Genomic DNA, 25,415 nt, shown 5'->3' on the forward strand with positions numbered 1-25,415 from the left:
CTCTTGGCTAAAGAGAAAGGTAAAAAGGGGCAAAATAACAGAGAAGCTTAAGACCTTACACAAAAATGTACAGCAATCAGTATTTCTTTACTGAAAGTCTCCTTTTGTCAAAGCCATGTAATTAATAACAATCAGACAATCAAAAAAAAATAAAAAAAATATCTTTGAGTCTCTGCTGACCGATACCATTCCCATTTTTTAAGTTTAATGATTCTAGGTGGAATTTTATACTTATTGATCTTGAAAAAAAAAATTCAAAAATTATTATTATATGATGAGATTTATAAAAAATTTACACTTATCTACATTATCTGATTCTATTTATATATTCTCTCTCATATAGAGAATATTGAAAAGAAGATACAAAAGTGATCTGAACTAATAATAATAATAATAATAGTAAATAACGACAGTAATAATAACAACAATCCGTTAGATGAAGGTCGTACACATGTGTACAAACATAAAAATCAATCACTTAATTCTAAATCATCTTCAATCTCGGAAACGGTCTCTTTCCCACTATTATCGTCTTTTGAAACAGGTTTGATATTCTTGGTTGGAGTTTTTGGCAAGCCGGCTGCAATATCTTCATTGCTACTTGGCTCAGGTTCTATGATTCTTAAACTGTGTTGGGCCAGTCTATTGTTGGCTTTTTTAGTTTTGTCTTCAGTGGATGGCGAGTCAATTAAGACGGTCTCAACTTTTAAAGATTTATTATTGTTATCATTAACACTGGTGCCAGTAGCTATAGCACCATCCTTTTCTTGGATTGGCGTCCTTGGTGGTAATTTAGGTGTTTTTTCATCTTCATCTCCCTCCTTAATACCAATATCTGCAATGGTTGATGCAGTATTTTTAATCACACTTTGTTCATTCTCGTGATCTTTTATTGTTGGCGATTCCATTAAAATCTTAGTTCTGGCTGTAGCATTAGATCCATCCGTAGAAATACCAAACGAATTAAATCTTGTTCTGCCGCTAGCAGGTCTTTCAGCCAAATACGGTTTATTATTAATTACATCAGTGCTAGTGGGCTTAACTTTTTTAACATAGTCATTAATATAAATCTCATCATCTAAATCATTGTTGTTATAATTATTGCTATCATTTTCAAAATTTTGTTCAAATTTATCCTCCAAGGAAGAGTTGTTATAGTTCGAACTACCATTGGTAGCAGCGCCATTGTTTCCATCTTCATACCACGATTGTTTAACAGAATTAAACCACTGGCCAATTTTATTGGATGTTTCCTTAATATTCTTGTTTACATTATCTTTAATCACGGGCAAATCTTTTTCAACAAAATTAGTAATAAAATCTTCGTCTTCGTCATCTCCATCCCCTTCATCCCCTTCATCATAGTTTCTTAATTGTCTACGTGGATGTTGACGTGGACGTGAGCGTGCACTAGTATCGGTGGTTCTCCTTCTATTAGTACCAACTTTCCCAGAGGTATTATTATATCTTTCATTTAATTGACGTGCCAACAACTCATCCTGTTCAATCTGCGACAATGGTGTGGCAGAAGTGATGCTACTGGTGTTTGCAAGTTTATTCTCTAGTTCATGAGGAATAGTAGTGTCTGCACTAGCACCATTTATACCTGTCACGACAGGCTTTGTAGGAATAACAACTTCTTTGGCAAATTCTGGATCAACAATATATAACAATGCATTATAAGCATTAGATAAATTCCCTTGTGAAGCCAAAATAATTGCATTTATATATTTTTCTTGCACATTTGGAAATGCTTCTCTAAGTTGAACCAATAAGGGGTTCATTTTAGGAATTTCAATTTCTTCTTCTTTTTTCACATGTTTCGATTCCTCTTGAGAACGTCTAGGTGGTAGCTGTGGTGTATCATCGTCATCGTCATCTTGTTTTTCGTTGTTTTCCTCTTCATTTAAAGAAATTTCATCTAATTTCTTGACGTCTTGCTCTTTTTGTTCTTCCTTTTGTTCTTCTTTTTGTTCTTCTTTTTGTTCTTCTTTTTGTTCTTCTTTTTGTTCTTCTTTTTGTTCTTCTTTTTGTTCTTCTTTTTGTTCTTCTTCCTTTTGTTCTTCTTTTTGTTCTTCCTTTTGCTCTTCCTTTTGCTCTTCCTTTTGCTCTTCTTCCTTTTGCTCTTCTTCCTTTTGTTCTGATTTCTCGGATTCCACTTCCCTTTGTTCCGTCTCCTTAGGTTCTACTTTATCTTTCACGATTGCATCAATACTTGGTTCAATAATTGTCATATTTTGCTTTTCAGGAATCGTAGGCTCAGTTGGATCAGTGCCAACAATTTCTTTACTCATCACGATCTATTCTATCTTTCCTATAATTTTTTTTTTTTTTTTTTTTTTTGTAACTATGTATTAACAGCAATGACCGCTATTAACATTCATTAAAGTTTCAAATTTTTTGCCACAAGAAATATTTTTTTTTGGTTTTAAAAAAAAGACAAAAGAAAAATCATAAAATAACAGATACAAGTAGATTTAATATCATTGACTAGAAATATACGGCTATTTCTTAGCACAGAAATTTGAACGAATAAATTTACTTTTCTCCCTTTTTTTTCTCATTTTTACTGGCTGTATCACACCTTTCTTACCAATCATCCGCTATTTCTTCATCACGTGATAATAACAAAAAAAATAAACTGTTGTCCTAAAACAAAATCAAACATACATATTATCATTAACGACTATAAAAGTTTCTCCCCACATCCCCCTCTAAATATATTACATAAGTAAATATACATCAAGCTTGTAATGCTGCTTTAATGGCCTTATTAAAAACAGTTTTTAATTCCTCTCTATTTTCCATGCCAATACTTATCCTTATTAACGTTTTATCCAAACCATGTTCAGCAGCTTCTTCCAAATCAAAATAATGGGCTAAAAGAGTATATGGACAAGACAGGGTAAAATTTGTACCCAAAGAAGGCCCCTTGCAAACTTTCAAATTATCATAAAAGGCTTTGGCCTTTTCCAGATCGTAAAATGTTACTGAGCATAGAGTACCATATCCTCCATCAACTGGATTTTTGATGGCAGTATAATTTTTTAAAGTTTCATTATCATCATCGTCTTTCGTGGTTATATAATTAACACCCTTAAAAAGTTTCCCCTTATATGGCATTAATACCTCATTAACACACCATTCGGCATTTGCATTGGTTTGATGCACTCTGTCGACATAATCCTCAGAATTTTTAGCCAATACAATTGCATCTTCCTCCCACAACAAATCTTCATAATATTTAGGGAAATACTCATTAACCGCAAAATCATACAAAGCTTTCTTCTGGGTTGTAGTATTATCACCAACCCCTGGATTTAAAATTAATGAACCAGCCAATAAATTTGAGGCACCACTAAATAATTTGGTCAAGGAAGAAACTACAATATCGGCGTAGGGTAAAACATTTAAATTCACGAAACCGGAAACGGTATTATCTACAACAAGATAAAATCCATATTTGATTGACAACTCGTGCAATTTAATCAAATCCGCCATTTTTACCAATGGATTCGATGGTGTTTCCAAAAAAACAGCCAAGACGGGATCATTCTCTTGTTTAGATTTAATTAAAATTTCATTTTCTAGATAGGTTAAAGCAGTAGAACTTTTATCATATGGCAAAAAATAATTATTACTAAATCTTTCTAATAGAGTTATAGTATCACTAAAACCAACACCAAACATAACAGTTTTTTTTTTGCCAATAAAGCTTGTACTACCTTCATTATCAAAACTTAAAATCAATTTTAGTGCTGAAAAAATGGAGGCCATACCGCTAGAATATAAGGAAATATCTTTATTTGCATCTAATTTTGCATTGCTACAATCGGTGCCACATTTATTCATAGTATCAGTGATTTCATCGGAAATCCTCCTTTTAACTACCGATTTGGCATTGGAACCAGCTAAAGCAAGTTCATCAGGGTCACAACCATCATCACCATTAAGTAGGTAATTACCTAGTCTGCTACTTATACCTTCACCAGCAATTTGGTAGTACTCTTTCAAGTGAGGATAATTTTCTGCATCGACTATAACAGCATAAACCTGTGGTGTGCTTTTTTTGCCAATACCTGAAACTTTTACAATTCTAACTTTGGCCAAATTATTTGAAAGTTTTGTAACAAAATCAACGCAAATTTTAGCCACTTGCAATGAGGGGAAAATTAAACATTTTTCTTCAATTGCTTCACCGTTTTCTGATGACGATGGTTTAGAATATTTATCAAGTACTTTATTGCAAAAATCTTGATTTACCAGTGGAACGAAGACTCTTGGGTATCCACAAACAAACTTTTCCATTACAACAGGATTCAGTTCCCTATATCCAATATTACTTTCCCAAGTAGGTAAAGAAACTGAAACTGCATGCTGGGTGTCTGGTGGGACACTTTCACCGACTCTTGTTGCTACTTTAAACATTTATTTATAACTTAATCTTGCTTTTTGCCCGATGGGTGCTTTATCTAATATTATTTCAAAACTGTCAGCAATGTATTTTATTGTTACTAGTAAAGAAAGAAATTGGGCAAGAAAATTTGATTTCATTTTATTAATGAAGAGTAGTTTTTTTTATCGTTTATATACAATTTTTTTTTTTTAATTTTTTAATTTTTTAATTTTTTAAATTTTTAGTTTCTTATTTTTTTTTTTCCAGCTAGAATCCAACCGTACATCTAAATTAGATTCTTAAATCCATTTATATTCCATAAAAATATAATTTACTCGGTACTATTATTACAGGAATCTAATAATCTTGCTAAGAAAAAAAAATAAAAATTTTTTTTTTTAAAAGGAACTTTAAAAAAGTGAAAAAGAGTAATAATAAAACCTTCACCATTTTATTGTATTAAAACTGATAACGTTATTTGTAAATCGGTTTTTTACAAAAGATAATAATGTCGTTAGTTATTAGTACCGATTGCCACACCTAGTTCTTATTTTTAAAAAGTCAAACTTAGGATATATTTTTTTTTTGTTATACGGCAAAATTTTAATAAGATGAGTCAAAATATACAAAACGAAAAAACAAAATTTGGGTTAACTGTGTCAGCAGCTCGTTTATAAAAACAAGTACATTTATACGCACGGTACATAAAAAAAAATCAGACGTTTTCTGAAATTGTCACATAGTAGAACTTTTTGATCGGGCTTATAAAAAAAAAGAAAAAAAAAGCTATATTACTTGGAATTCTTAAATTGTTTACCTCCGACATTTTTTTACACATCGAAAGAGCAAAGTTTAATGTGTATGAGCTTCAATGTAATATTGAAAATTTTTGATTTTCATATCCTTATCAATCATCGAACTAAAATACTACCAAGAAAACAAACAAACTTTTACTCATTATTAAGTTTTTTTTAGATCGTTACTAGTTAACTAACAATCATACTTTTTAAAAAAAAAAAAAAATTTTTTTTACTTGGATAATAGAAAATTAAGACTCTATTTTCAAAAAATACAGTTTTGAGAAAACAAAATAAAATAAAATATATATAAAATATTTTTTATCCATTAATCGTAAACCCGAGATTAAGAAAATTTAATAAATATTTACCATTTTGTTTTATTCAAAACACAATATATGTAAAATAATTGGAAAAAAAGGCACTTTTGATTAAGTAAATCCCCTTTGTAGCAATGATAACTCAATAATTGAAAGTCCAAAATTACAAAGTCAACAGAAAAAAAAAAAAAAAAAAAAAAAAAAAAAATTAATATCTCTTTTTCCTCCATTTCATTCATTCATTCATTATTTTATTTTATTCTATTTTTCTTTTTCAAAACCAAGTCCTTAAAAAACATCCTTTAATTTTCTCAAATTTTCCATAACTTTGCCTGTTGGCCATTCATTTTTCAAGTCACCAACTGCTTTTCTAACCAATGGATCATTTAACCTCATAAATGGATTAAAATTCAACTCATCTTGCAAGGTATAAACCCCTGTTGTCATCTCATGTGTATTACTATAGTTTTCCAATTCATCAAACGCTTTATTTTTTTCGTTTAATTGATTATAAACTTTAGCTCTAACAAATTTTACATTTGATCTTGTATATTCATGTCCAGGAAAGACAAAAGTTTTGTTCAAGTTGTTTTTAACATCAACGTCCTTGCATAATTTGACGTTTAAACTATTGTCCATTTGAAATCCATCACCTTCAAAAAATCTACCACAACCACAAGTAAATAATGTATCACCAGTGAAAATGGCATGTTGGTCTTCCACCTTATCCCAAAAATAATAACAAACCGAATCTTGTGTATGACATGGTGTTCTGATTGCTTTAATCATTATATTTTCACCCAAGGTAAACCACTCCTTATCTTTGGGTACAATAACTTTAACTTTTGAGGGAACAGGATTAATGGGAACATTATGCTTACTACCAACTATAACATTGATAGGTGTATTAACATTGCCATGAGTACTTAAGTATTCCAATAATGGAATATTCCCGTCTGAATGGTCATAATGGTGGTGAGTATTTACTATACTAGTTATACTGGCGATCTCCTCTTTGTTTAAATTAGGTAAAACATCAGCCATTTCAGCAGGATCGATAATCCAGGATTTCATAGCGCTGACATTATTGCCAATGGTAGGTGTTGTTGTGGATATTAAATAACTATAGTTTACACCACCAGTTAACCATCTCATCTTAATCGGCTTAATCTTCATTTTTACTATTTTCAAAATTAACCTGTGTCTATTATGTTGTATTTTTCTTTTGTTGACTATTTTTATACTCTAAACGATTGATTAAAGCTAGTTATTGTGGAAAACAAAATTGTTAAACAAGCTTAATTGAAAATTAGATAGAAAAACATTGCTAATAATTGACCTTAAAAAAAAAAAAAAAACAATTACCCGCCACCACCACCTTTTTTTTTACGCATTTAAATTATACAAAAAAAAAAGATTTTAAGCGGAAATAACAAATTGTGATAAATTTCAAATATTAACTTTTTGATTTTTTTTTTCCCTTTTCCCCCCCCTTTCTTTTATATATATATATATAGAAAAAATAAAACATCCATATAAATGAGCTGATTATATATGCCCCCCATAAATAGCATCTAAAGAGGTCAAATCAGGTCATTTATTCAACAAAGAATCACGTGTAATATCACTGTCATTATCATGACGAGCCATCTCAATATCCTGATTATTTGCAATCCTAAAAATGCTTAAAAACCTTTTCCACAAACGTAACCAAAATCTATGTGACCCATCGCCGTAATTTCTGTTATTTCTTAAACTATCTACATAATCTTCATGTAAATCAGGAGGTGTCCATCTGTTTAACATTAAAGAATTGGTAACAACACTTATAGAACTGAAAGCCATGGCTAGACCGGCAATCATAGGGTGTAAAGTTATACCCCAGGGGATTAAAACACCAATAGCAATAGGTAACATAAGCATATTGTATAACATTGCCCAGAAAAAATTGAGTTTAATTCTTTGGAAAGTTTTAGTAGAGATGTCCAACCCATAGATCAATCCCTTTATGGAATCATTTTTAGCATCGTCCAAAATAACTATATTACTTGCTTCGATGGCAATATCGGTACCTGAAGAGATCGACACACCCAAATCGCTTGTAACTAAAGCTAAGGAATCGTTAACACCATCACCTATAAAGCAAACCACTTCTTTATTATGTTCTTGCGAATACCTAACAATTTCATTTTTTTTTGAGGGAGAAACCTCACTATAAACATTTTCTAGTGGAATACCCAAATGATTGGCTACCTCATTTGCAACTTTATGGTTATCACCAGTAACCATACCGACTTTATAGTTTTTAGAAAGTAAATATTGAACCACTGCAATTGAATCAGACTTGTAATTATCTGATATAACAAATTTACCAATCAATTTACCATCAATGCTCAAATATGCAACTGTTTTATTTTCAATGTTTTCGAATGTATCTCTATATTTTTTACCTAAAAGTTTAGTATTGCCAGCTGAATCTTGGGGGTCAAACATCGATTTATTACCAATAGCAACTCTGTGAGTTTGTTGATTTTGATTAACACTTATTTCGGCTTCTACACCCTTGCCTAATATGATATTACTTGATAAAATTTCAAGTTTATTTGACGCATTAATATTTTTACATATATTAGCAGTTGTAGCTGCCTGTAACCTAGCATATGACACAATAGCCTTAGCAACGGGATGCTCACTTATGGATTCAACAACATCAACAATGTTCCATAATGTAGAATCATCCAAGTTGCACGCCTTTTCTCGTTCAGTATCATCAGTATCATTATCATTATCAAACCTTTCAAAGAATTCAATAGTCATTTTACCCGTTGTTAGGGTTCCTGTCTTATCAAATAAAAACGTGGTGATTTTTCCGACTTTTTGCAAAACATCACCCCCTTTAATCAATACACCATTTTTGGCGCCCAAACCAGTCCCAACCATAATTGCAGTAGGTGCAGCTAACCCTAAAGCACATGGGCATGCTACCACAATAACACTAATGCAGACTTGGAAACACATATATACCGCACCATACTCACTTTCTTTAAAAATTTTCGGTGGATTATTACATATACAACTAACAACAAACCAGGTTATAAAAGTGAATAATGCTAAAAGTAAAACAAAGGGAACAAATTTGGAGGCGATATAATCTGCATACTTTTGCATAGGAGCCTTGGCTAATTGAGCTTGTCTCATAATTTTGATAATATTGGATAACTTGGTTGTATCTCCGACTTGAGTGGCTTTAAAATAAAAATGACCTGAGCCGTTAATAGACCCACCAATTACCAGGTCATTCAAAGACTTATAAACTAGTAATGATTCACCATTAATTAAACTTTCATCAATCTCTGATTCGCCTCTAACAATAATTCCATCACATGGAATTTTCATACCTGGTTTAATCTCCACAATATCGCCAACTTCCAATAGATCAACACTGATTTCTTTACTGTTGTTGGTCGATGCTTCATATAACAAACACGTTGAAGGTGTCAATGTCATAAACTTACTTAGGGCAGTTGATGTTTGGGACTTGGCCTTATTTTCTAAATATTTACCCAAGGAAATAAATGTTATTAACATCGTGGATGTATCAAAACACACTTTAGGCATCTCAGAATAGTTATTACTATTATTATTATTATTGCCATTGTATTGCATCATTGGATAAGACATCATCGGCATGTTGTTGTTGCGACCTGAATCAAGCCTATTGGCCACATAGATATTTCTTAAAATAGAACCAACACTAAACAAATAAGCTGAGGTGGTGGAAATGCAGACCAATGTGTCCATAGTTCCAGTTAAATGCTTTAAAGAATTGTAAGTTGCTTTGTAGAAAAATCCACCCAAATAAAACTGAACATATGAGGCTAAAAGTAAACCAATTAAATCCCTACTGTAAAATCCATTGACTAAAAATTCGGTATAGGGGAAAATACCCTTACACGATTTATTGGGGAAAAACATTGGTATAAAAGTGTAAATGGCCATAATTAAAAAGGAACAAATACCTGCATGTATTAATTTATGACGCCAAAATTGGATCTCCTTTACCCTTGATAAAATCTTTAGCTGCGAAGAATTGTCTAAGGAAGACGAAACACAACTGTCAAACCCTAGATCCGAAAGTTCAGCAATGATTTGTCTGATATTAATAATTGTTGGGTTATAAGTTACAGCACAATTTTCCGTAGCTAGTTTGACCGTACAGTCACTTATTCCTTGAATGTTTTTTAAACCACTTTCTATTGTGGTAACACAGACATCGCCAGACATACCAAATACCTTTAAGTTTATACATTTCTCAGAAACCAAAGAAGCAGAAGTATCTGAATTTTCGTCTAAACCTATTAAACTAGCATCAAACCCGCAATCTTCTATTATAGTTTGTAGCTCCTGATAGTTTTTAATTATGGCAGGGTCATAATTTATAGTACATTCTTCTGTAACCAAGGATACGTTAACCGATTCTACACCGTTTAAATCTTCTAATTGTTTGGTGATTGTAGCCACACATGCACTACAAGTCATACCTTGAACGTTGAAATGGATTCTGTTAGTCTCAGAATCATTATTGAGTGTACTTATATTACCATTTATGTTACTGCCATTGCTAGCTTTAATCGTTTGTTTCACTTCTTCTTGCTTATTCCCCCCGTCCTTTTCCTCTAAAGATATTAAATTTGCATCAAACCCACAATCTTCTATTACTTCTATTAAATCTTCATGGCTTTTAATAAGAGTTGAATCATAATCTACGTTACATTCTTCAGTAACTAAAGATACATTAACCGATTCTACACCCTTTAGGTTTTCTAGTTGCTTGGTGATTGTAGCCACACAGGCGCTACAAGTCATACCTTGTACACTTATTAACGCTCTAGTCATAATATATATATAAATTTAAAAGTTTTATTCTTTTTCCTATTCTTTTTCTTTTTTTTACGATAATTTAATCTCGTTTTATATTATATATAACAACTTGAAATGAAAAAAAAAAATAATGACAAGCAAATTGAGCTTGGTTCAGTAAATATAATCTCTTTTATATTCAAATGTATATATATATATATATATATATATATATATGTATGCTTTTAGAAGATGTTTTTTTTTTGTTTTTTTTTTTTTTTTTGGCTACTTTTGCTACTTTTGCTACTTTTGATTTTTTATAAGAAGTTTAAGTTAGCAAGATGCGTAAAAACTTCAAGGATGCATATGTATATATATATATATATTAAAAAAAAAAAAATAAAAAAAAAAGAAAGAAAAACAGAAAAATATAGATATTTTATCATTCCTTATAATAGTTTATATATTACCAAATACAGTTCTATACCTGTATTATTGACCCCCCATTGAAAAGAGTGAAAAATTGCATTGTTAATATTATTTTGAATGTTAAATGACAATTGCAAGAAATGTCTATGATTAAACCAAAAGTTAATGACTGTTTTGTGGGTGCAACACTCTTAAAAAATAATTGGTATAATACAAAAATGCTCATTTTTTTTGTGAAAAGCTGCACAAGTTTTTAGCTGCATTTTATTTCATTTTTCATTAAAAGGTGTAAAAAAAAAAAGATTAAAAGGGTGTAAAAAGTAACCATTATACGATAATTCATATTCGGTACTCTACGGAATACTTCGGTATACATGCTTATACAATTATATAAATAAAAAAAAAAAAAAAAAAAAAAAAAGAGAATAAAAAAGAATTAAAAAATAACTAAAGGATAAATTGAAGAAAAATAATATATATATATATTAAAAACAAAAGGGAAAAAAAAAAAAAAAAAAAAAGACACGTCTGTACAATTAAAGCTTTATCTCCTCTTATTGCCATCATTATTATTGCTGTTCCCATTTTCATAATATTTGACCGGCTTGTATTTCTGCAGCTTGTAACCACCGTAACAACGATCATCAGTAACATTTATATTCAAATCATTTTCCAAGTGGCTTATATGCTTTAACCTTTGAAGTTCCTGCCAACGCGCCAACTGAGCGTGTTTATGCAATTCAAATCCAAAAATCTTGGGCACATAATTGTCAATTGGATGTTTAGGAACCAATTGTGGATATTGTTGTAAAAACATCCCAGGAAAACTAGTACCAAAAAAGGCACCGTCTATAGTACTGTGTCTTGAGGATTTGGGGGTGTACAAATCCTCGCAGCTGGGACAATATAACTTAACATAATCCATATCCGGCTGGTCATGTAATCCTATAGGTAGCAAAGGTTGATAGTTACAAAACACACGTGGACATCTGCCGAAATCTGCATCCTTGTATTTAGTATACATTTTCTCTAAACCTTTTATAGTAATCACGTAACGGGCATGTATCAAACCATACAGCTTGTTTGCATCTGCTTCTAATAGTTCCAATTCTTTGGTGCTCATGCGCTCTAAAGTAGACTCACCTAACTCATCAATAATATATTGTATTACCGTAGAGAACCTACAAGATACGAATTTATGTAGATTGATTAAATTGAAACGATCTGTTATATAATCTGTATCGATATCACAAAAATATTCATGGCTTTTCTTACCTAAAAATGTATCAATCCATTGTTCAACATAATCACTTTCATCATCGTCATCATTATCATCATCGTCATCATCATCATCATCATCATCTTCTTCGTCATTCATACGAATATCTTCTTGAGTAACATTTTTTTTGGATGATATGGAAGAGGCTTTGTTCTTGGCGATAACTTTAGTATTGTTAGATTCCTTAACTAATGAATTATCTTGGTTTTTTGTCTGACTTGCCATGATTTCTTTTTTAGGATGACCGTTTCCTTATTTACAACTTAAAAGTTTTATTTAACTTTGAGCGAAATACAGGAACGAATATATGTTTCTTTTTCTTTTTCTTTTTATTTTCCCCTTTCCTTTTTGTTCTATAATAAAATGAATACTGACAGAAAACTTTTGAAGAAGAAGGGTTGTGTGAGTGCGGCGGCGGCGGAGAAAAGGAATTAAAAGTTTGCTTTCTCTGTTTTTCTTTATTATATTTTACTCTGTCTAAGCTATTTAATCCTTTTAGTTTAGTTGTAATGCTGAATTAAAAGTCTATATCTTTTTTTTTGGAAATTAAGAAAAAAGAAAAAAAAAAAAAAACAAAAAAAAAATTTCAACTAAAAGCTTCCAACTAACAAATAGTAACAACAACAAAAAGAGATTGCTAAAGCTTGCTGAGAGCTTATTACAAAGCGTATGTTACATGTAAATATAACAAGGAAAAAAAAAAAAAAAAAAAAAAAAAAAAAATATTGAATGAATTCTTGATTATGTCCGAATAGCATATCCAATAATATTCGGTAATCTGCAACAAAAATATTATTTTTTATTATAATAATTGACCCACGCAATAGATATAAAGTGATAAATAATGAACAATTGCTTGAATCAAAACTGCTTCCACATAATTATTTAATGTATCAATATGTACAATTTTATCAATAAACTTCCTAGAGGAGACAGAAAAGAGAAAAAGGGAGAATTATCATGAAATTATTAAGATTCCCATATCCTTACCATAATGGAACAATTACAGCCATTGCATGTTTATATTACTATGATGACAATTCTGACGAAAATAACCATAATAACAAAGATTTCTTATTTACCTGCGGCGGTGATAACAAAATTCTAATATGGGATGTACAAGAACTAATAGATACAACCATTGGTAAAAATCAATCAATACCTCAACCTATAGAGGAAGTGTTATATCCTGAAATCAAAGATAGCGATGGTATCAGTCCTACTGCACCATTTAAGCTACAATTCACCAGCATGCAAAACAAAAGTTTATTTATGGCCTTTGATAGCCAAACTTATGTTTTGGTAAACTATTCTCCTAATAATGCTACTACCAATACTAGTAACACTAATAACAAAATCATTTCTTTATTTGAACCAAAAACCGTGACTGTTATAGATATAGGCTGTATCGGTGGTTATGGATTTGTATTGTTACAACAATTATATAAAAATGAAAATGATACCAAGGTTGGTATCGACACAACTGCTGGCATGTATTTAGTTAGAGTCTTCAATAGTGATGGGAAGTATATATTTGATATACCCTTAATGGAAAACACTGATAGAAAAATAGCTCCAGTAACTTTAATACCGGACCCAACAGAACAATTTTTAGTCATTTATAACAATAATAAATCTGTATTTGTAATCCAATACGATATAAAATTGAAAACTTTTAAAAAGCTATATAGGCTACCTCAATACACTAATGTTGAACCGATTCATTATAAAATAGATATGCCACCGCAGGGTAATTTTATTCCATTAGCTAATGTGGTCAACTCGACGAAGCAACCAACAATTTCCTTGGTGGATATGCCAGGCGCTCCACTAGCTCATAATACCACTAATGGTATCATACCCGCTATTCAGACAAAGCAAAGCCAATTTAAGACTATTGTTTCATTAGTTGGCCAATCGGAACCAGATTGTAATATAATCAAATTTTCACCAAGAGTGTACTGTAAACATAGTAAAAAAACAAAAGAAGTTTTCCATTACAATTTGTTGGCAACTGCAACCACCAACTCTGACAATATTGTTGTTTGGAATACTAAAAGAAAAAAGCCTTTATTTAATGCGGCTCAAATATCAAATTCTCCAGATGGGGGTAACAATAACACTACTAGCAAAGATTTTACAAATAAAAAAAATATTTCTGATATATGCTGGTCTTCAGATGGGAAAACTTTGATTGTTACTTCATTTAATGGGTTTATTTCAATTTTTTCATTCAAAATAGAGGAATTAGGCGACATAATGACTTTTCAAGATATGGAAAAATTAAAGCTATTAAAGTTACCACCGCTATCTCCTCCGGTAATTGATAAAAACATGGAATCCACCACTGTGCAAGGTACTGTTAAAAATAAAAAAACCAGCACAGTAATTAAGGGCAAGGACTCCCAAGATGTTGCCATTAACCTACCAACAAAGGAACCCCAAAAGATTATTTCATCAAACATTATGAAATTTACTCTGCCCTCATCCGCGGTACCAAAAGATTTAAAAAGGGTTAAATCATCTGCAAATCATACTACCCATTCTGCCGCTAAGAAAGTTAAAAAAGAATTGAAAGAATTGGATTTTATAGACACTTCATTGCTATTACCCTTGGTAGCTTTTTCAAAAATAAGGTTGGCTATTCCAAAAGTCAGATTGAAGTTTAGTTATTCCACTAAAAACTATAAAATAAGTGTGATTAATGGTAACAGTACAGAGGCAATTCCGACTAAATTAATACTAGACTCTTTGAAGACAAACAACGGCATAACTACCGATGATAATGTGCTGGAAAAACCCATTTTCACTTCAACTCATTATTTGCCTAAATTGATCAATTTGTGTACCGGAACAGAATATTTTTGGGCGATTGCTACTGAACAGGGTCAAATTCATATACATTCAGTGGCTGGAGGTTCACATTTGGTGCCTCCAATTATATTAGGTGTGCCCGTTAGTTTTTTAGAGAGTTGTGGTGTATATTTAATGTGTATTACTTCAATTGGTCAGCTATACTGCTGGGATATAGCCAAGTTAAAATTAAAGTTTCCTATGTGTGATATTTATCCTCTTTTGTCACCAACTCTAAGATACTCTGATGAGATTTTGAGCAGAGCAGAAAACTTGACCTCGTGCAGTATAAGTAGTAATGGTGTACCCATAATCACTACTAGTAATGGTGATGGGTACATGTATGACTGTGATATGCAAAATTGGCTATTGGTAAGTGATTCATGGTGGGCCTACGGTTCTCAGTATTGGGATCTAACCAACACTATCAATGGTGATTCATCCGTGGTTTCAACTGTACAAAGGGAGCAAAATAATGATAATAAGGGCTCTTATAGAGACGAGCTTGGAACAAATACACCTACGTCTAGCATAGTCAGTTATTTAGAGAGCAGAACAAATGATGAACTATACAGACGTGGCAGTGTGAAATTAATTCAGAAATTTGCTAAAACTATGCTAATGAAAGAGGGTTTTGAAAACTTAGAAGAAATTGTGTCTTTAGCACATCTAGAAAATAGAATTTTGTGTTGTTTAAAATTAAAAATGTATTCTGAATTTGAACATTTATTGATCACCTATTGTGTGAGATTAGCTGAGATGGATTATGCTGATAGGTTAAATGAAGTTTTCCAATTTTTATACGGTGATGATGGACAAGATTCTAACTTGTGCGAAGATATAGGTGCTGACAGTGCAAACGTCAAATTAAAAACCAAGCACCAACTTTTACATTCCGTATTAGTGGCATGCACGTCAATCAGGCAAGTCCAAAGGTTAACCTTATCATATTTTACAGCATTGGAAAACTCAAACTTGTAATTAAAAAAAAAAAAAAAAAAAAAAAAGCTCCATTCTATTTATCTATTTACAGGTTCTACATTATTAAATATCATATGAATTAAGCACTGTATATTGTTACTGACAAAGTTATTTAATACTGATACGTACTTCTTCGTCTTGTCTACAAAAATCCCATTGTTTTTTTAATTTCTTGAATATTCTTTTCTGCAATTTCAGATGCAGCTTCCACACCATTTTTGATAACAGATTCTAAAAAATCTGGGTTTCCAACTAACTTATTAAAGTTTTCTCTTGGTTCACGCAAATGTTCAATTAAAATATCAGCAATATAAGATTTGAGGTCCCTATAATTGTTGAATCGGGAAAAATCCTTTTCTACATCCTGTATGGATTTACGTTGCACACCACTAATCATATTAGTTAGATTACTCAAACCTGGTCTTTCTATTGGATCGTAATTAAAATGGTCCGTTATAGAATCAGTTACAGCTTTCTTGATTTTACGTTGAATACTTTCTGGAGGATCGTTTAAATATATTAAACTATTTTGATTGGGATCAGATTTCGACATCTTCTTTTCGACATTTGACAAACTTAAGATTTTTTTGGTTGGAGCCAACATAGTTTTGGGTAATGGGAACAAATTTGTTTTATAACAATTATTAAAAAGCCCTGCTAGTGTTCTTGTGCACTCTAAATGCTGAGCTTGATCGTCTCCCACAGGGACATGCGTGGCTTTATAAATTAAGATATCTGCTGCCTGTAAGACAGGGTATGAAAACAAACCCAATTTAACATTATTCAGATCATTTGTGGCTGCTTTAGACTTCCATTGTGTCATTCTATTTAGAGTTCCCATCGAGGCAAATGTCGATAGTATCCAATGCAATTCTGCATGCTGCTTGATACCTGATTGAGTAAAAATAATGGCCTTTTTGGGGTCAATACCAATAGACAATAAACTTGCAATAGCCTCTAATCGGGTTTTTTTAAAAGATTTAGCATCAGGCTTAGGTATAGTGATCGCATGCAGATCAGCAGCACCAAATAATAATTTCACATCATTCTTATTATTAGATGATTTCAAATCACATAAATCCTTCCAAACCCTCACTGCACCTAGATAATTACCCAGGTGAAATTGACCCGTGGGTTGGATCATACTAAATATTGTAGCATTTGAGGGAATATCATCTGTATGTAATTTGTAATCTGTTGTTTTGATAGTTCCCTTTGAATTTGCTATAGTATGTGAAGTTAAAAAACGTTGCGCTTTTGAAAACAAGGGTGATCTTAATTCAGGTACAATACTGTTTAATTGTCGACAAGTGAACATATTACCCTTTTTTTTTAATTCTAAAATATTTATTATTTCTGATATTTTTATATTTGCTAAACAAAGCCTTATATGTTGTTGGTTGTGAAAAATAAATTAAAAATGTGTCCATATCCAAAAATCTAAACGTAATTACAGTAAAAAAAAAAAAAACCAAAAAAAAAAAAAAAAAAAAGCTTTTCTTGTATTTTATTGTATTTTATTTTTTTTTCTTAATAATGCAGTCGCGTTTAGAAATCTTTTGTCATACAAAAAGTTGAGGAAAAAGGATCTAAAATTATAAATATATACAAAATTCTTTTAAGCTTATACACGTTTTCAAGATAACTTATAAACATTATCATTACTCCAACCTTTAGCGCCTAATAAACCGGATATGGGACCTTGATATGGGGTCAACTTAGTGCCAGCAACAGAAGTAATAAATCCCTCTGGACCAACAACTAAGCTTAAAACAGGCCTAATGATTTGTTTGGGATCATTATTACCATCTACTTGGAAAACCCTTTGGCCTTCATATCCGTAAGGCTTTGGGATTAGCTTAAAAATTGATTTTAAATTTGAACTAAAATTTTCGTACAAGTTTAAATCTATTCTGTCATGTTTGTCTAGCTTTTTCATTAGAGGATACAGCGGTCCTAATTCTTTCCTATCATGACATCCATGAAATAATTTAATACGGCCTCTGAAAGGATTTTCTGTCAAAACCAATTGTAAACAAGCCACTATCCCAGTCCCACCAGTAAACATACAGATATCAAATGGCTGATACTTAAATCGTTCTTTTTCTGACTTTTCTGGCGCTCCATTCCATAAAAACGACCTGTCTCTGATTATCTCATCTTTCGGATATTCTGGAAACTCATATTCAAGAAATGGACCTCGCAATTCAATAACATGGCCCTGTGGCAAATTATGTAACCACCTAGCAACTTCACCATTAGAATACTGCTTTATATAAAACATCAAGATCCCATCTGCATTGCATCCATCCTTTAAAACATCAACTATGTTCGTATCTTCATCTTTAACGACGGCATTTTTGCTATGCACCAACGGCAATGGCGTGTAGTTTCTAACCACTGATATTTCAGGTTGCTTAACTTCCACGCTCCATAATTTATTATACCCCATGTCCTTCCAAATATTTTTCTTTTGTGGGATTAGTGGTTTTAGTTCCAGTAAGTAATGATCTTTATCTATATCATGTCTCCAATTGATTTTATATTTCACGAAAAAGTCTGGATTCAGTTCTATTGATGGTTTATTTAAAACAAAACTTTTTTTATAGAAATAATATCCACCTGTTGAAAGTGCAATTATTGAGGACCCAATATATAGTGACCTTTTAAATAAAGGTTTCATATACATTTATAGAATGATAATCTTTGTAAAAATGCTTTTTTTTTTTTTTTTTTCTATATGCTATGTTACTACTATTTTTTTAAATTTTACGTATTGCTCATAACAGAAATTAAAAACAAGCAAACAAATTTTATTTTTTATTTTTTATTTTTTTATTCTCGGTCCAAAGCAAGTATTGCGGACATTCGGGATATATTAGCTTGCAATTAGCGAGTTTTATATATTAACATTCTTAAGGGAAAGGCAATGTTTTTTCTTCTATTATCAAAGAGGTGCATTTATAATCTTTTTCTCTTTTAATTATAATGAAAGAAATGAAAAAAAAAAGAAAAGAAAAAAAAGAAAAGAAAAGATATCCACAACCATGGAGTTACTAAAATCTCTACCTATACATACAGATAAAATCTGGTCTTTAGCAATCAATAAACCACATCAATTATTAGCAACTGCTTCAAGCGATCGCAAGATAAAATTCATAAAAGTTGGGGAGGCCCACGATAAAAACAGTTATAACGTTGTGGATGAGTTAGATGACTCAATACACAAGAAATCAATACGTACTGTTGCTTGGAGACCCTCTGAATATACACATATGCCCGTTTTAGCGGCTGGTTCTTTTGACACCACCGTTTCTATTTGGGGGAAGGAAAACGATGAGTCCATATTATCCGAAAATAATAATGGCACAATAGAATTATTGGCATTAATCGAAGGACATGAAAATGAAGTCAAATGTTGTAACTGGAGTCATAATAGTCAATATTTAGCTTCTTGTTCCAGAGACAAGACTGTTTGGATTTGGGAAGCAGATGATTATAGCGAAGATTTTGAATGTGTTGCTGTTTTACAAGAACATTCACAAGATGTTAAACACTGTGTTTGGCATCCACATAAATTGTTATTGGCATCCAGCTCTTATGATGATTCTATAAGAATATGGAGAGAGTTTGATGATGGCGACGATTGGGAATGCGCTGCAGTTTTGGAAGGACACGAGGGCACGGTTTGGTGCTCCAGTTTTGAGCCAAACAGTGCCACTGAAAATATTAGATTATGCAGTAGCAGTGACGATGGTACTGTAAGAATTTGGAAATTAATAGAAGATCACGATGATGATGATGAACAAAAGTGGAATCAAGAATCAGTTTTACCCCAGGCACATTCTAGACAAGTATATCACTGTGATTGGAACACAAATGGCTACATTGCTTCCTGTGGTGCAGACGGTAAAATAGTTGTATACAAGGAAGAAGAAAAATTTTCTGGGAAATGGTCAATTTTATTTGAAAAAAACGATGCCCATGGTTGTTACGAGATAAATACAGTCAAATGGATAGATGATAATAGACTTGCCACTGCGGACGACAATGGTACTGTAAATATATGGAAAATCTAATGTTATATATAATATTATTAATTATTTATAAAGCCAAAATCACTACAAGTAGAAACAGTAATAAAAACGTGAACAAGTATATACATACTCTTCCTCTTCTTTTTTGAGATATCATGGCTCTATGTAACTGTTGCGAAGCCTGTTGTGTATTATTGGCAGTTGAATATATATTAGCTTCTATATTATCAACCATCTGCCCTTGCTCCTGAATTATAGCGCTCAAATCTTGAAAAATGGTATTTAGTTCAACAATACCATGTTGGATGTTGTTGATTTCTTGGTCTCGTTCCCTAATTAAATTTTGATGATATGCCAACTCCTCATTGTTTAGATCTTCTCTTTGAATGATATATTGTTTATTCTGTAGGAGTGTCTGAGACGCTTTAACGTGTTCTTGTTGTTGATGACCTTCATCTGCTTCTGCTTCTGCCTCTTCCTGGTTCAACGCTGCCTTCACTTCATCATTTAATCTTTGACTTATACGACTAAATTGTGTTTGAATGTTTTGAAACTCTTGAATAGAAGACTTAACATCTCTCAATAGCTTTTCTCTAGAAATTAGTTGCTGTTTGTCTAAAGTTATATTTTCAAATGTATTTATTTTGTGAACCAATTCATCAATATTTTTTATACTTTTTGTGACTTTTTCTATGTTAGAATAGGCCTTTTTAGAAATCTTGTCAAAAGAAATGCTATTATAATTTTCAGTATTCTGTAAAGCATTAATAAATTGTTGCAACGTACTTATTTGACCATTAACTTCAAATAAACAGTTACTTATTTGAGCGGATACTTGATCATACTCAGGCGAATCTGAATATGGAACTATAGAGGTCATTTGTCTGTTTGGTGACTAGATAGAGAGTTTTTTTTGTTTTTGAATTTACCTAGTTGAACATTCATATCATTGTAATTGAGGTTTATTTCGGATTTAGTTGATTGCACATTTTTTGTACAGAAATGGCGACAAAGGGGCAAAGGCAATCCATTTTGAGTATTTTAATAGATATCAAACGTTACCCGAATATAAAGATTCTCTAAAAGGAATAAAAAGAAAAATGCGGGTAAAAATGCGAGTAAAAACGCGTTTTTAACATTGTGGAAAGCAAAGAGGATTTTGGGCAAGAATCCAATCCTTTCTCATCTTGTAATCGTCACACAGATAATAAAGAATTGAACGAATAGAATAGTAATTTTTTTTTTTTTTTTTTTTTTACCTTTTTAACTATCGATTTATATGCTACAAGTATACAACTGATCTTTTTCTTTTTAAAGAACTTTGTATATAATTTTTGTTTTAGGTTTATCATAGCTTTTCTTTATTTCGACAAGTATAATGAAAAAAAAAAATTAATTCATACCTTCCGTAGTTAATATAAAATCATCACATTCAATATCTTTCCTGTTCCTTATTATTCAGTTTATACGCATCCCTTCAGTTTAAATTATTCACTCCTCTTGGTTGCTTCAGCTTGAGTTTTTATATTTTTTTTTTTTTGTATCCAATTTCTTTATTTTATTAGTAACAATACCCTTTTTCTTATTTCTTAAAGAGAAAAAATAATAGTAAAATGCAATAAAACAGGCCAAAGTAGAAATAATCAATTGAAGCAATTCCTTATTTTCCGTTATGTAAGTTTTGTCAAATATGGTTGTAGGATACATGGAATAATCGTATTTTTCTTTAAATTTAGGCTCATACTTTCTAAACCCTGAATTAACGCCCTCTAAAATCTTATTATTTCTTTCGTATTCAATTTTTCTTGATGGATCATCAAATATACTGGAAAAGATCTCTATAGGAACTATTTCATAATTTGGTGGATTTTTCCTATTATCATCCATACTACTGGTATAAATAATTGTTCTGTATGGTGTGGGCAATTGAGCAATAACATACTTGATAAACTTATCAAAATCCTCAATATATTTCATCCTTAAAATACTGTCGTTATAAGGTAAATCTGGAAAATCTATTCTAAAAATACGTGTACCAATATCGTAGACTGGTTGATATGAGTCTGTATCATTTCCTTTAATACAAAATACTTGATCTATCGAACATGTTTCAATGGCAAATTGAATTAATTCTTCAAAAATATCTTGATTTTCAATTGTTTCCTGTATTTTTTCAAATTTGGCAATGCTTGAACTTCCTTCAAAATACCCCATTAAGTTTTCCATTTTATCTCCATATTTAAAAAAATCATCTTTCCTTATATTAGGTTGATTGATAAAAACATATGCATCAGAATTACAAAAAGAAATGGATTTTTTAACAATATCCAAAAATTCAGATTGCGGTAATTCTTTTATAGGGTCGTGTGCCTTAGAATGCAATTGCAAACCAGGTGACAACTGAAAGGTGGCAATTAACCCTGGCTTTGACGCCTGTGATGAAAGTGAATATGCTAAAAAAAATAGAAGAATATTAAAAATGTTATTAGACATTAGATATCTAAAATGAAGACCTACAGTTAAATTCGACAAGTGTTTTTAATTGATTTTTTTTTTTTATTTTTTTTTGTGAAATGTAACGCCTACATACACACGTTAACACAACTATATATTTTAAAAATAATAAAGTTGAGTATAAGATTATTTACGATTTTTACCTAATTTTTTTTATTTTTTTTTTTTTTTTTTTTTTATTTTTTTTTTAATTCTTTGTCACGGACGATCTCCTTTCTAATAAAAAAGAAATATATATATATATATATATATATTTAAGTTGGGTGGAATATATGTAGTAACTATATACAAATTCATTAAAACTTATAAAGTTTACGAATTATAAAGATTCTTGAATAGCTTTAAACAAGATAATGCGTTTTTCATATCGTATTCCGTTAAATCTTGTATTTCTTCCTCTTCTTCTTGTTGCTCCACAACTTGTTCGCATTCCTCTTCAAGTAAATTTTCCACATTTTCTTGCTGTTCTTTTATCTCTTTTTCTGATGCACTTTCGCCTAGTGTTATGATAATTTCCTTGTCTTCTCTTACTATCTGTATCATATTTCTATAGTCAGCAAAATTTTCAATTTTACGATCTGGTATAGCTATAGTAACATTTGTAGGCAATTTCCATTGATTTTTATAAGCAATTACAATCACTCTTTTATCACATATCAGGAACCCACCTTTCAATAAAATATTATACCACTTTTCAGCTTCTTGTAAATCTTTCATTTGTTCATATCTTATAATCATACCACTAATTACTTTAAATGTCAATGAACAATTTAATTTTTGCATTAAAACCAATAATTGGTTGATTTGCGAACTTGATAAAGTTTTATTCTTATAAAAAACAATATCAAAGGGGGTAGTGTGTGAGGTGTTGATCTTGAATTTTTCCAAATTAGGTATCCTCGAAATAAAATTATTTAAAATTTCAAACGCCAAGGTTTCTTGAAACAATAGATTTTTGATACAAAATAAAAAACAATTAATAACACCCTGATTGAACTCTATGTTTTTCAGATATTGGTTCACATAACAAACATATTTCTCGTACATGTTATAGTATTCAGATTTATTTTCCAAAATGTATGGATTAACAAATTTTTGATATATAATCGTTAAAAAAGAATCATGCATCAAAGATGAAGACATCACTTTTCCACTAGAAATATTTTGTGCGCAGTAACTGTTCTCATCAGCATTTGTGTAACTGTACTTGAATAAGTCCAATACACCCAATTTTTTTAATTGTATCATATATGATGGGAAATATTTAGCAAAAAATTTAAATAAAATTGTGATATCATTGAAACTACTAATAACATTAGTTAAAAAAAGATTCATCAAAATCTCTTTTGATTTTCTACTAAGTTTGTTGTTTTTATTTGTAATTAAGTCTGCCTGAAAATTTAATAACTCCTCAATATTTAACGATGGTGTTTTGGAACAAATATGTATTAATTTAACAAAAATAGCTTCTAACAATCGAAGTGTTTCTTGCCTTTTTTTTTTAGACATCTTTGTTTTATTTGAAGTCAAATTTAAATCATTAAATTGCTCTAAAAACGAACTCAAAGTCTTTAAAAAAGTTTTATATTGTTTATTTTTCAATAAATAATCTAGCAGAATTTTGTGGAAAAGTAAGAAAACACCTGGATCATTATGTTTTTTAACAATATTGTCAGTCTCAATTTTTTTCACTAAAATATCAAAATACAGTTTATAATCCTCAATTACAAATTTGTGGTTTTCTGATAACATAAATTCTGTTATTAATGCCAAATCTGTAGAGCTATACAAATTAATCAATTTATATCTATACTCATCAAACTTTGGTATAATACATGTGTCATTGTTATATTTTTTAAGGAATAATTGAAAGGTAACTAATTGCCTTTCTAATTCTGATCCGTATTTTAACATTTGATTCCTTATTTTATTCATACCATAACCAGATAAATAGACGTTATTTTCTATTAGGGTAGAATAAAATTGATAATATTTTTGTCTAGGCACATTTTCAAACAACCACTTATGCATTGTAAAGGGCAAATGAATGATTGATTTATCCAAGTTTTTTTTCCCGACAGTATATTTCAATATTTCATGCTGATATTTTATTAATTTTAAAGTCAGGTTTATTTTTTTTTCCAATGTGAAAATTTCCAATTTATTGTCTATGATCCTTTGGAATAAAGTTAAAATGTTTTCGCCCTTAAAATTTAGATTAAAAATGATTGCAATCTCAGGGAAATCTTGTTCAAGGATGGGGAAGTTTACTAAAATTTTTTTATCCCCCCATTTTTTGAAAAATAAATGTGTATTTAATTCTCCGCCGTATTTAGTTAGGAATCTCCTTTTGATTTTAACCAATTGAAAAATATCCTTCTGCTGAAGACATTCTATTATTTTGGTTTGATTTTCCTCCAGATATATTTTTGCTGGTTTTCTTTGTATGTTATGTATTGAAGTGGTATTATTAGTAACTGGTTTTAAAGTAACTGTTGGCATGGTACCAACGGAAGCAATGTCAGTATTAATCGGATAATTGGGGTTTATATCACAAAGCGTTGATGTTCTTGTTGTTATTTTTGGTATGGATGATAAATGTCGTATTAATCGAGAATATGATGTTTTTTTCTTAAATGAAATGCTAATTAAAAGACTACACATTTTACAATTATTGTATATGAGTAATTTTTTTTTTTTTTTTTTTTTTTGTTCTGTCTCTTTTTTAGTGTAAACTGTTGTATAAGCTGAAACAACTGGCAAATTCTTAAGACCACTAAAAAGACAATGTGTTTTTACAGGTATTATATAGAGTTATTGACTAAAGGTTTCAAATATTTTGAATATATTTTTCATGAACAATTAGCAAAAAAAAATATATAGCGAATTGTAAATACCGAAAATATATTATATCCGTTAAATCGGTGATACAACAAATAATTTTTACCC

At 30.7% G+C, this 25,415-nt stretch overlaps 12 protein-coding genes across 12 annotated transcripts; 2 read left to right on the forward strand and 10 right to left on the reverse strand.

Moving 5' to 3' along the window:
- Positions 1 to 470: 470 nt before the first annotated feature.
- SCDLUD_003175 (uncharacterized protein) lies at positions 471 to 2,294 on the reverse strand (the record flags this gene model as incomplete). Its single annotated transcript, XM_046077757.1, has 1 exon — positions 471 to 2,294. One exon carries the CDS (start codon positions 2,292 to 2,294, stop codon positions 471 to 473), a length of 1,824 nt encoding a protein of 607 aa, XP_045934137.1.
- A 448-nt stretch (positions 2,295 to 2,742) lies between these two features.
- Positions 2,743 to 4,428, reverse strand: SCDLUD_003176 (uncharacterized protein; the record flags this gene model as incomplete). The annotated part of the gene is made up of 1 exon (XM_046077758.1): positions 2,743 to 4,428. The coding sequence occupies one exon, from the start codon at positions 4,426 to 4,428 to the stop codon at positions 2,743 to 2,745; it is 1,686 nt and encodes a 561-aa protein (XP_045934138.1).
- Positions 4,429 to 5,801: 1,373 nt separating this feature from the next.
- Positions 5,802 to 6,689, reverse strand: SCDLUD_003177 (hydroxyacylglutathione hydrolase; the record flags this gene model as incomplete). The annotated part of the gene is made up of 1 exon (XM_046077759.1): positions 5,802 to 6,689. The coding sequence occupies one exon, from the start codon at positions 6,687 to 6,689 to the stop codon at positions 5,802 to 5,804; it is 888 nt and encodes a 295-aa protein (XP_045934139.1).
- Positions 6,690 to 7,106: 417 nt separating this feature from the next.
- Positions 7,107 to 10,409, reverse strand: CCC2 (Cu(2+)-transporting P-type ATPase CCC2; the record flags this gene model as incomplete). Its single annotated transcript, XM_046077760.1, has 1 exon — positions 7,107 to 10,409. One exon carries the CDS (start codon positions 10,407 to 10,409, stop codon positions 7,107 to 7,109), a length of 3,303 nt encoding a protein of 1,100 aa, XP_045934140.1.
- A 937-nt stretch (positions 10,410 to 11,346) lies between these two features.
- CKB2 (casein kinase 2 regulatory subunit CKB2) lies at positions 11,347 to 12,306 on the reverse strand (the record flags this gene model as incomplete). The annotated part of the gene is made up of 1 exon (XM_046081597.1): positions 11,347 to 12,306. The coding sequence occupies one exon, from the start codon at positions 12,304 to 12,306 to the stop codon at positions 11,347 to 11,349; it is 960 nt and encodes a 319-aa protein (XP_045934141.1).
- A 735-nt stretch (positions 12,307 to 13,041) lies between these two features.
- HIR2 (Hir2p) lies at positions 13,042 to 15,915 on the forward strand (the record flags this gene model as incomplete). Its single annotated transcript, XM_046077761.1, has 1 exon — positions 13,042 to 15,915. One exon carries the CDS (start codon positions 13,042 to 13,044, stop codon positions 15,913 to 15,915), a length of 2,874 nt encoding a protein of 957 aa, XP_045934142.1.
- A 142-nt stretch (positions 15,916 to 16,057) lies between these two features.
- Positions 16,058 to 17,233, reverse strand: MSW1 (tryptophan--tRNA ligase MSW1; the record flags this gene model as incomplete). Its single annotated transcript, XM_046077762.1, has 1 exon — positions 16,058 to 17,233. One exon carries the CDS (start codon positions 17,231 to 17,233, stop codon positions 16,058 to 16,060), a length of 1,176 nt encoding a protein of 391 aa, XP_045934143.1.
- Positions 17,234 to 17,551: 318 nt separating this feature from the next.
- CYC2 (oxidoreductase) lies at positions 17,552 to 18,604 on the reverse strand (the record flags this gene model as incomplete). The annotated part of the gene is made up of 1 exon (XM_046077763.1): positions 17,552 to 18,604. One exon carries the CDS (start codon positions 18,602 to 18,604, stop codon positions 17,552 to 17,554), a length of 1,053 nt encoding a protein of 350 aa, XP_045934144.1.
- A 358-nt stretch (positions 18,605 to 18,962) lies between these two features.
- Positions 18,963 to 19,994, forward strand: CIA1 (iron-sulfur cluster assembly protein CIA1; the record flags this gene model as incomplete). Its single annotated transcript, XM_046077764.1, has 1 exon — positions 18,963 to 19,994. The coding sequence occupies one exon, from the start codon at positions 18,963 to 18,965 to the stop codon at positions 19,992 to 19,994; it is 1,032 nt and encodes a 343-aa protein (XP_045934145.1).
- A 25-nt stretch (positions 19,995 to 20,019) lies between these two features.
- PEP12 (SNAP receptor PEP12) lies at positions 20,020 to 20,832 on the reverse strand (the record flags this gene model as incomplete). Its single annotated transcript, XM_046077765.1, has 1 exon — positions 20,020 to 20,832. The coding sequence occupies one exon, from the start codon at positions 20,830 to 20,832 to the stop codon at positions 20,020 to 20,022; it is 813 nt and encodes a 270-aa protein (XP_045934146.1).
- A 629-nt stretch (positions 20,833 to 21,461) lies between these two features.
- Positions 21,462 to 22,445, reverse strand: BIG1 (Big1p; the record flags this gene model as incomplete). The annotated part of the gene is made up of 1 exon (XM_046077766.1): positions 21,462 to 22,445. The coding sequence occupies one exon, from the start codon at positions 22,443 to 22,445 to the stop codon at positions 21,462 to 21,464; it is 984 nt and encodes a 327-aa protein (XP_045934147.1).
- A 333-nt stretch (positions 22,446 to 22,778) lies between these two features.
- ATP22 (Atp22p) lies at positions 22,779 to 25,130 on the reverse strand (the record flags this gene model as incomplete). Its single annotated transcript, XM_046076964.1, has 1 exon — positions 22,779 to 25,130. One exon carries the CDS (start codon positions 25,128 to 25,130, stop codon positions 22,779 to 22,781), a length of 2,352 nt encoding a protein of 783 aa, XP_045934148.1.
- Between the last annotated feature and the right edge of the window lie 285 nt (positions 25,131 to 25,415).

The sequence above is a fragment of the Saccharomycodes ludwigii genome, chromosome IV, assembly GCF_020623625.1.
Source record: "Saccharomycodes ludwigii strain NBRC 1722 chromosome IV, whole genome shotgun sequence".
Lineage (NCBI taxonomy): Eukaryota > Fungi > Ascomycota > Saccharomycetes > Saccharomycodales > Saccharomycodaceae > Saccharomycodes > Saccharomycodes ludwigii.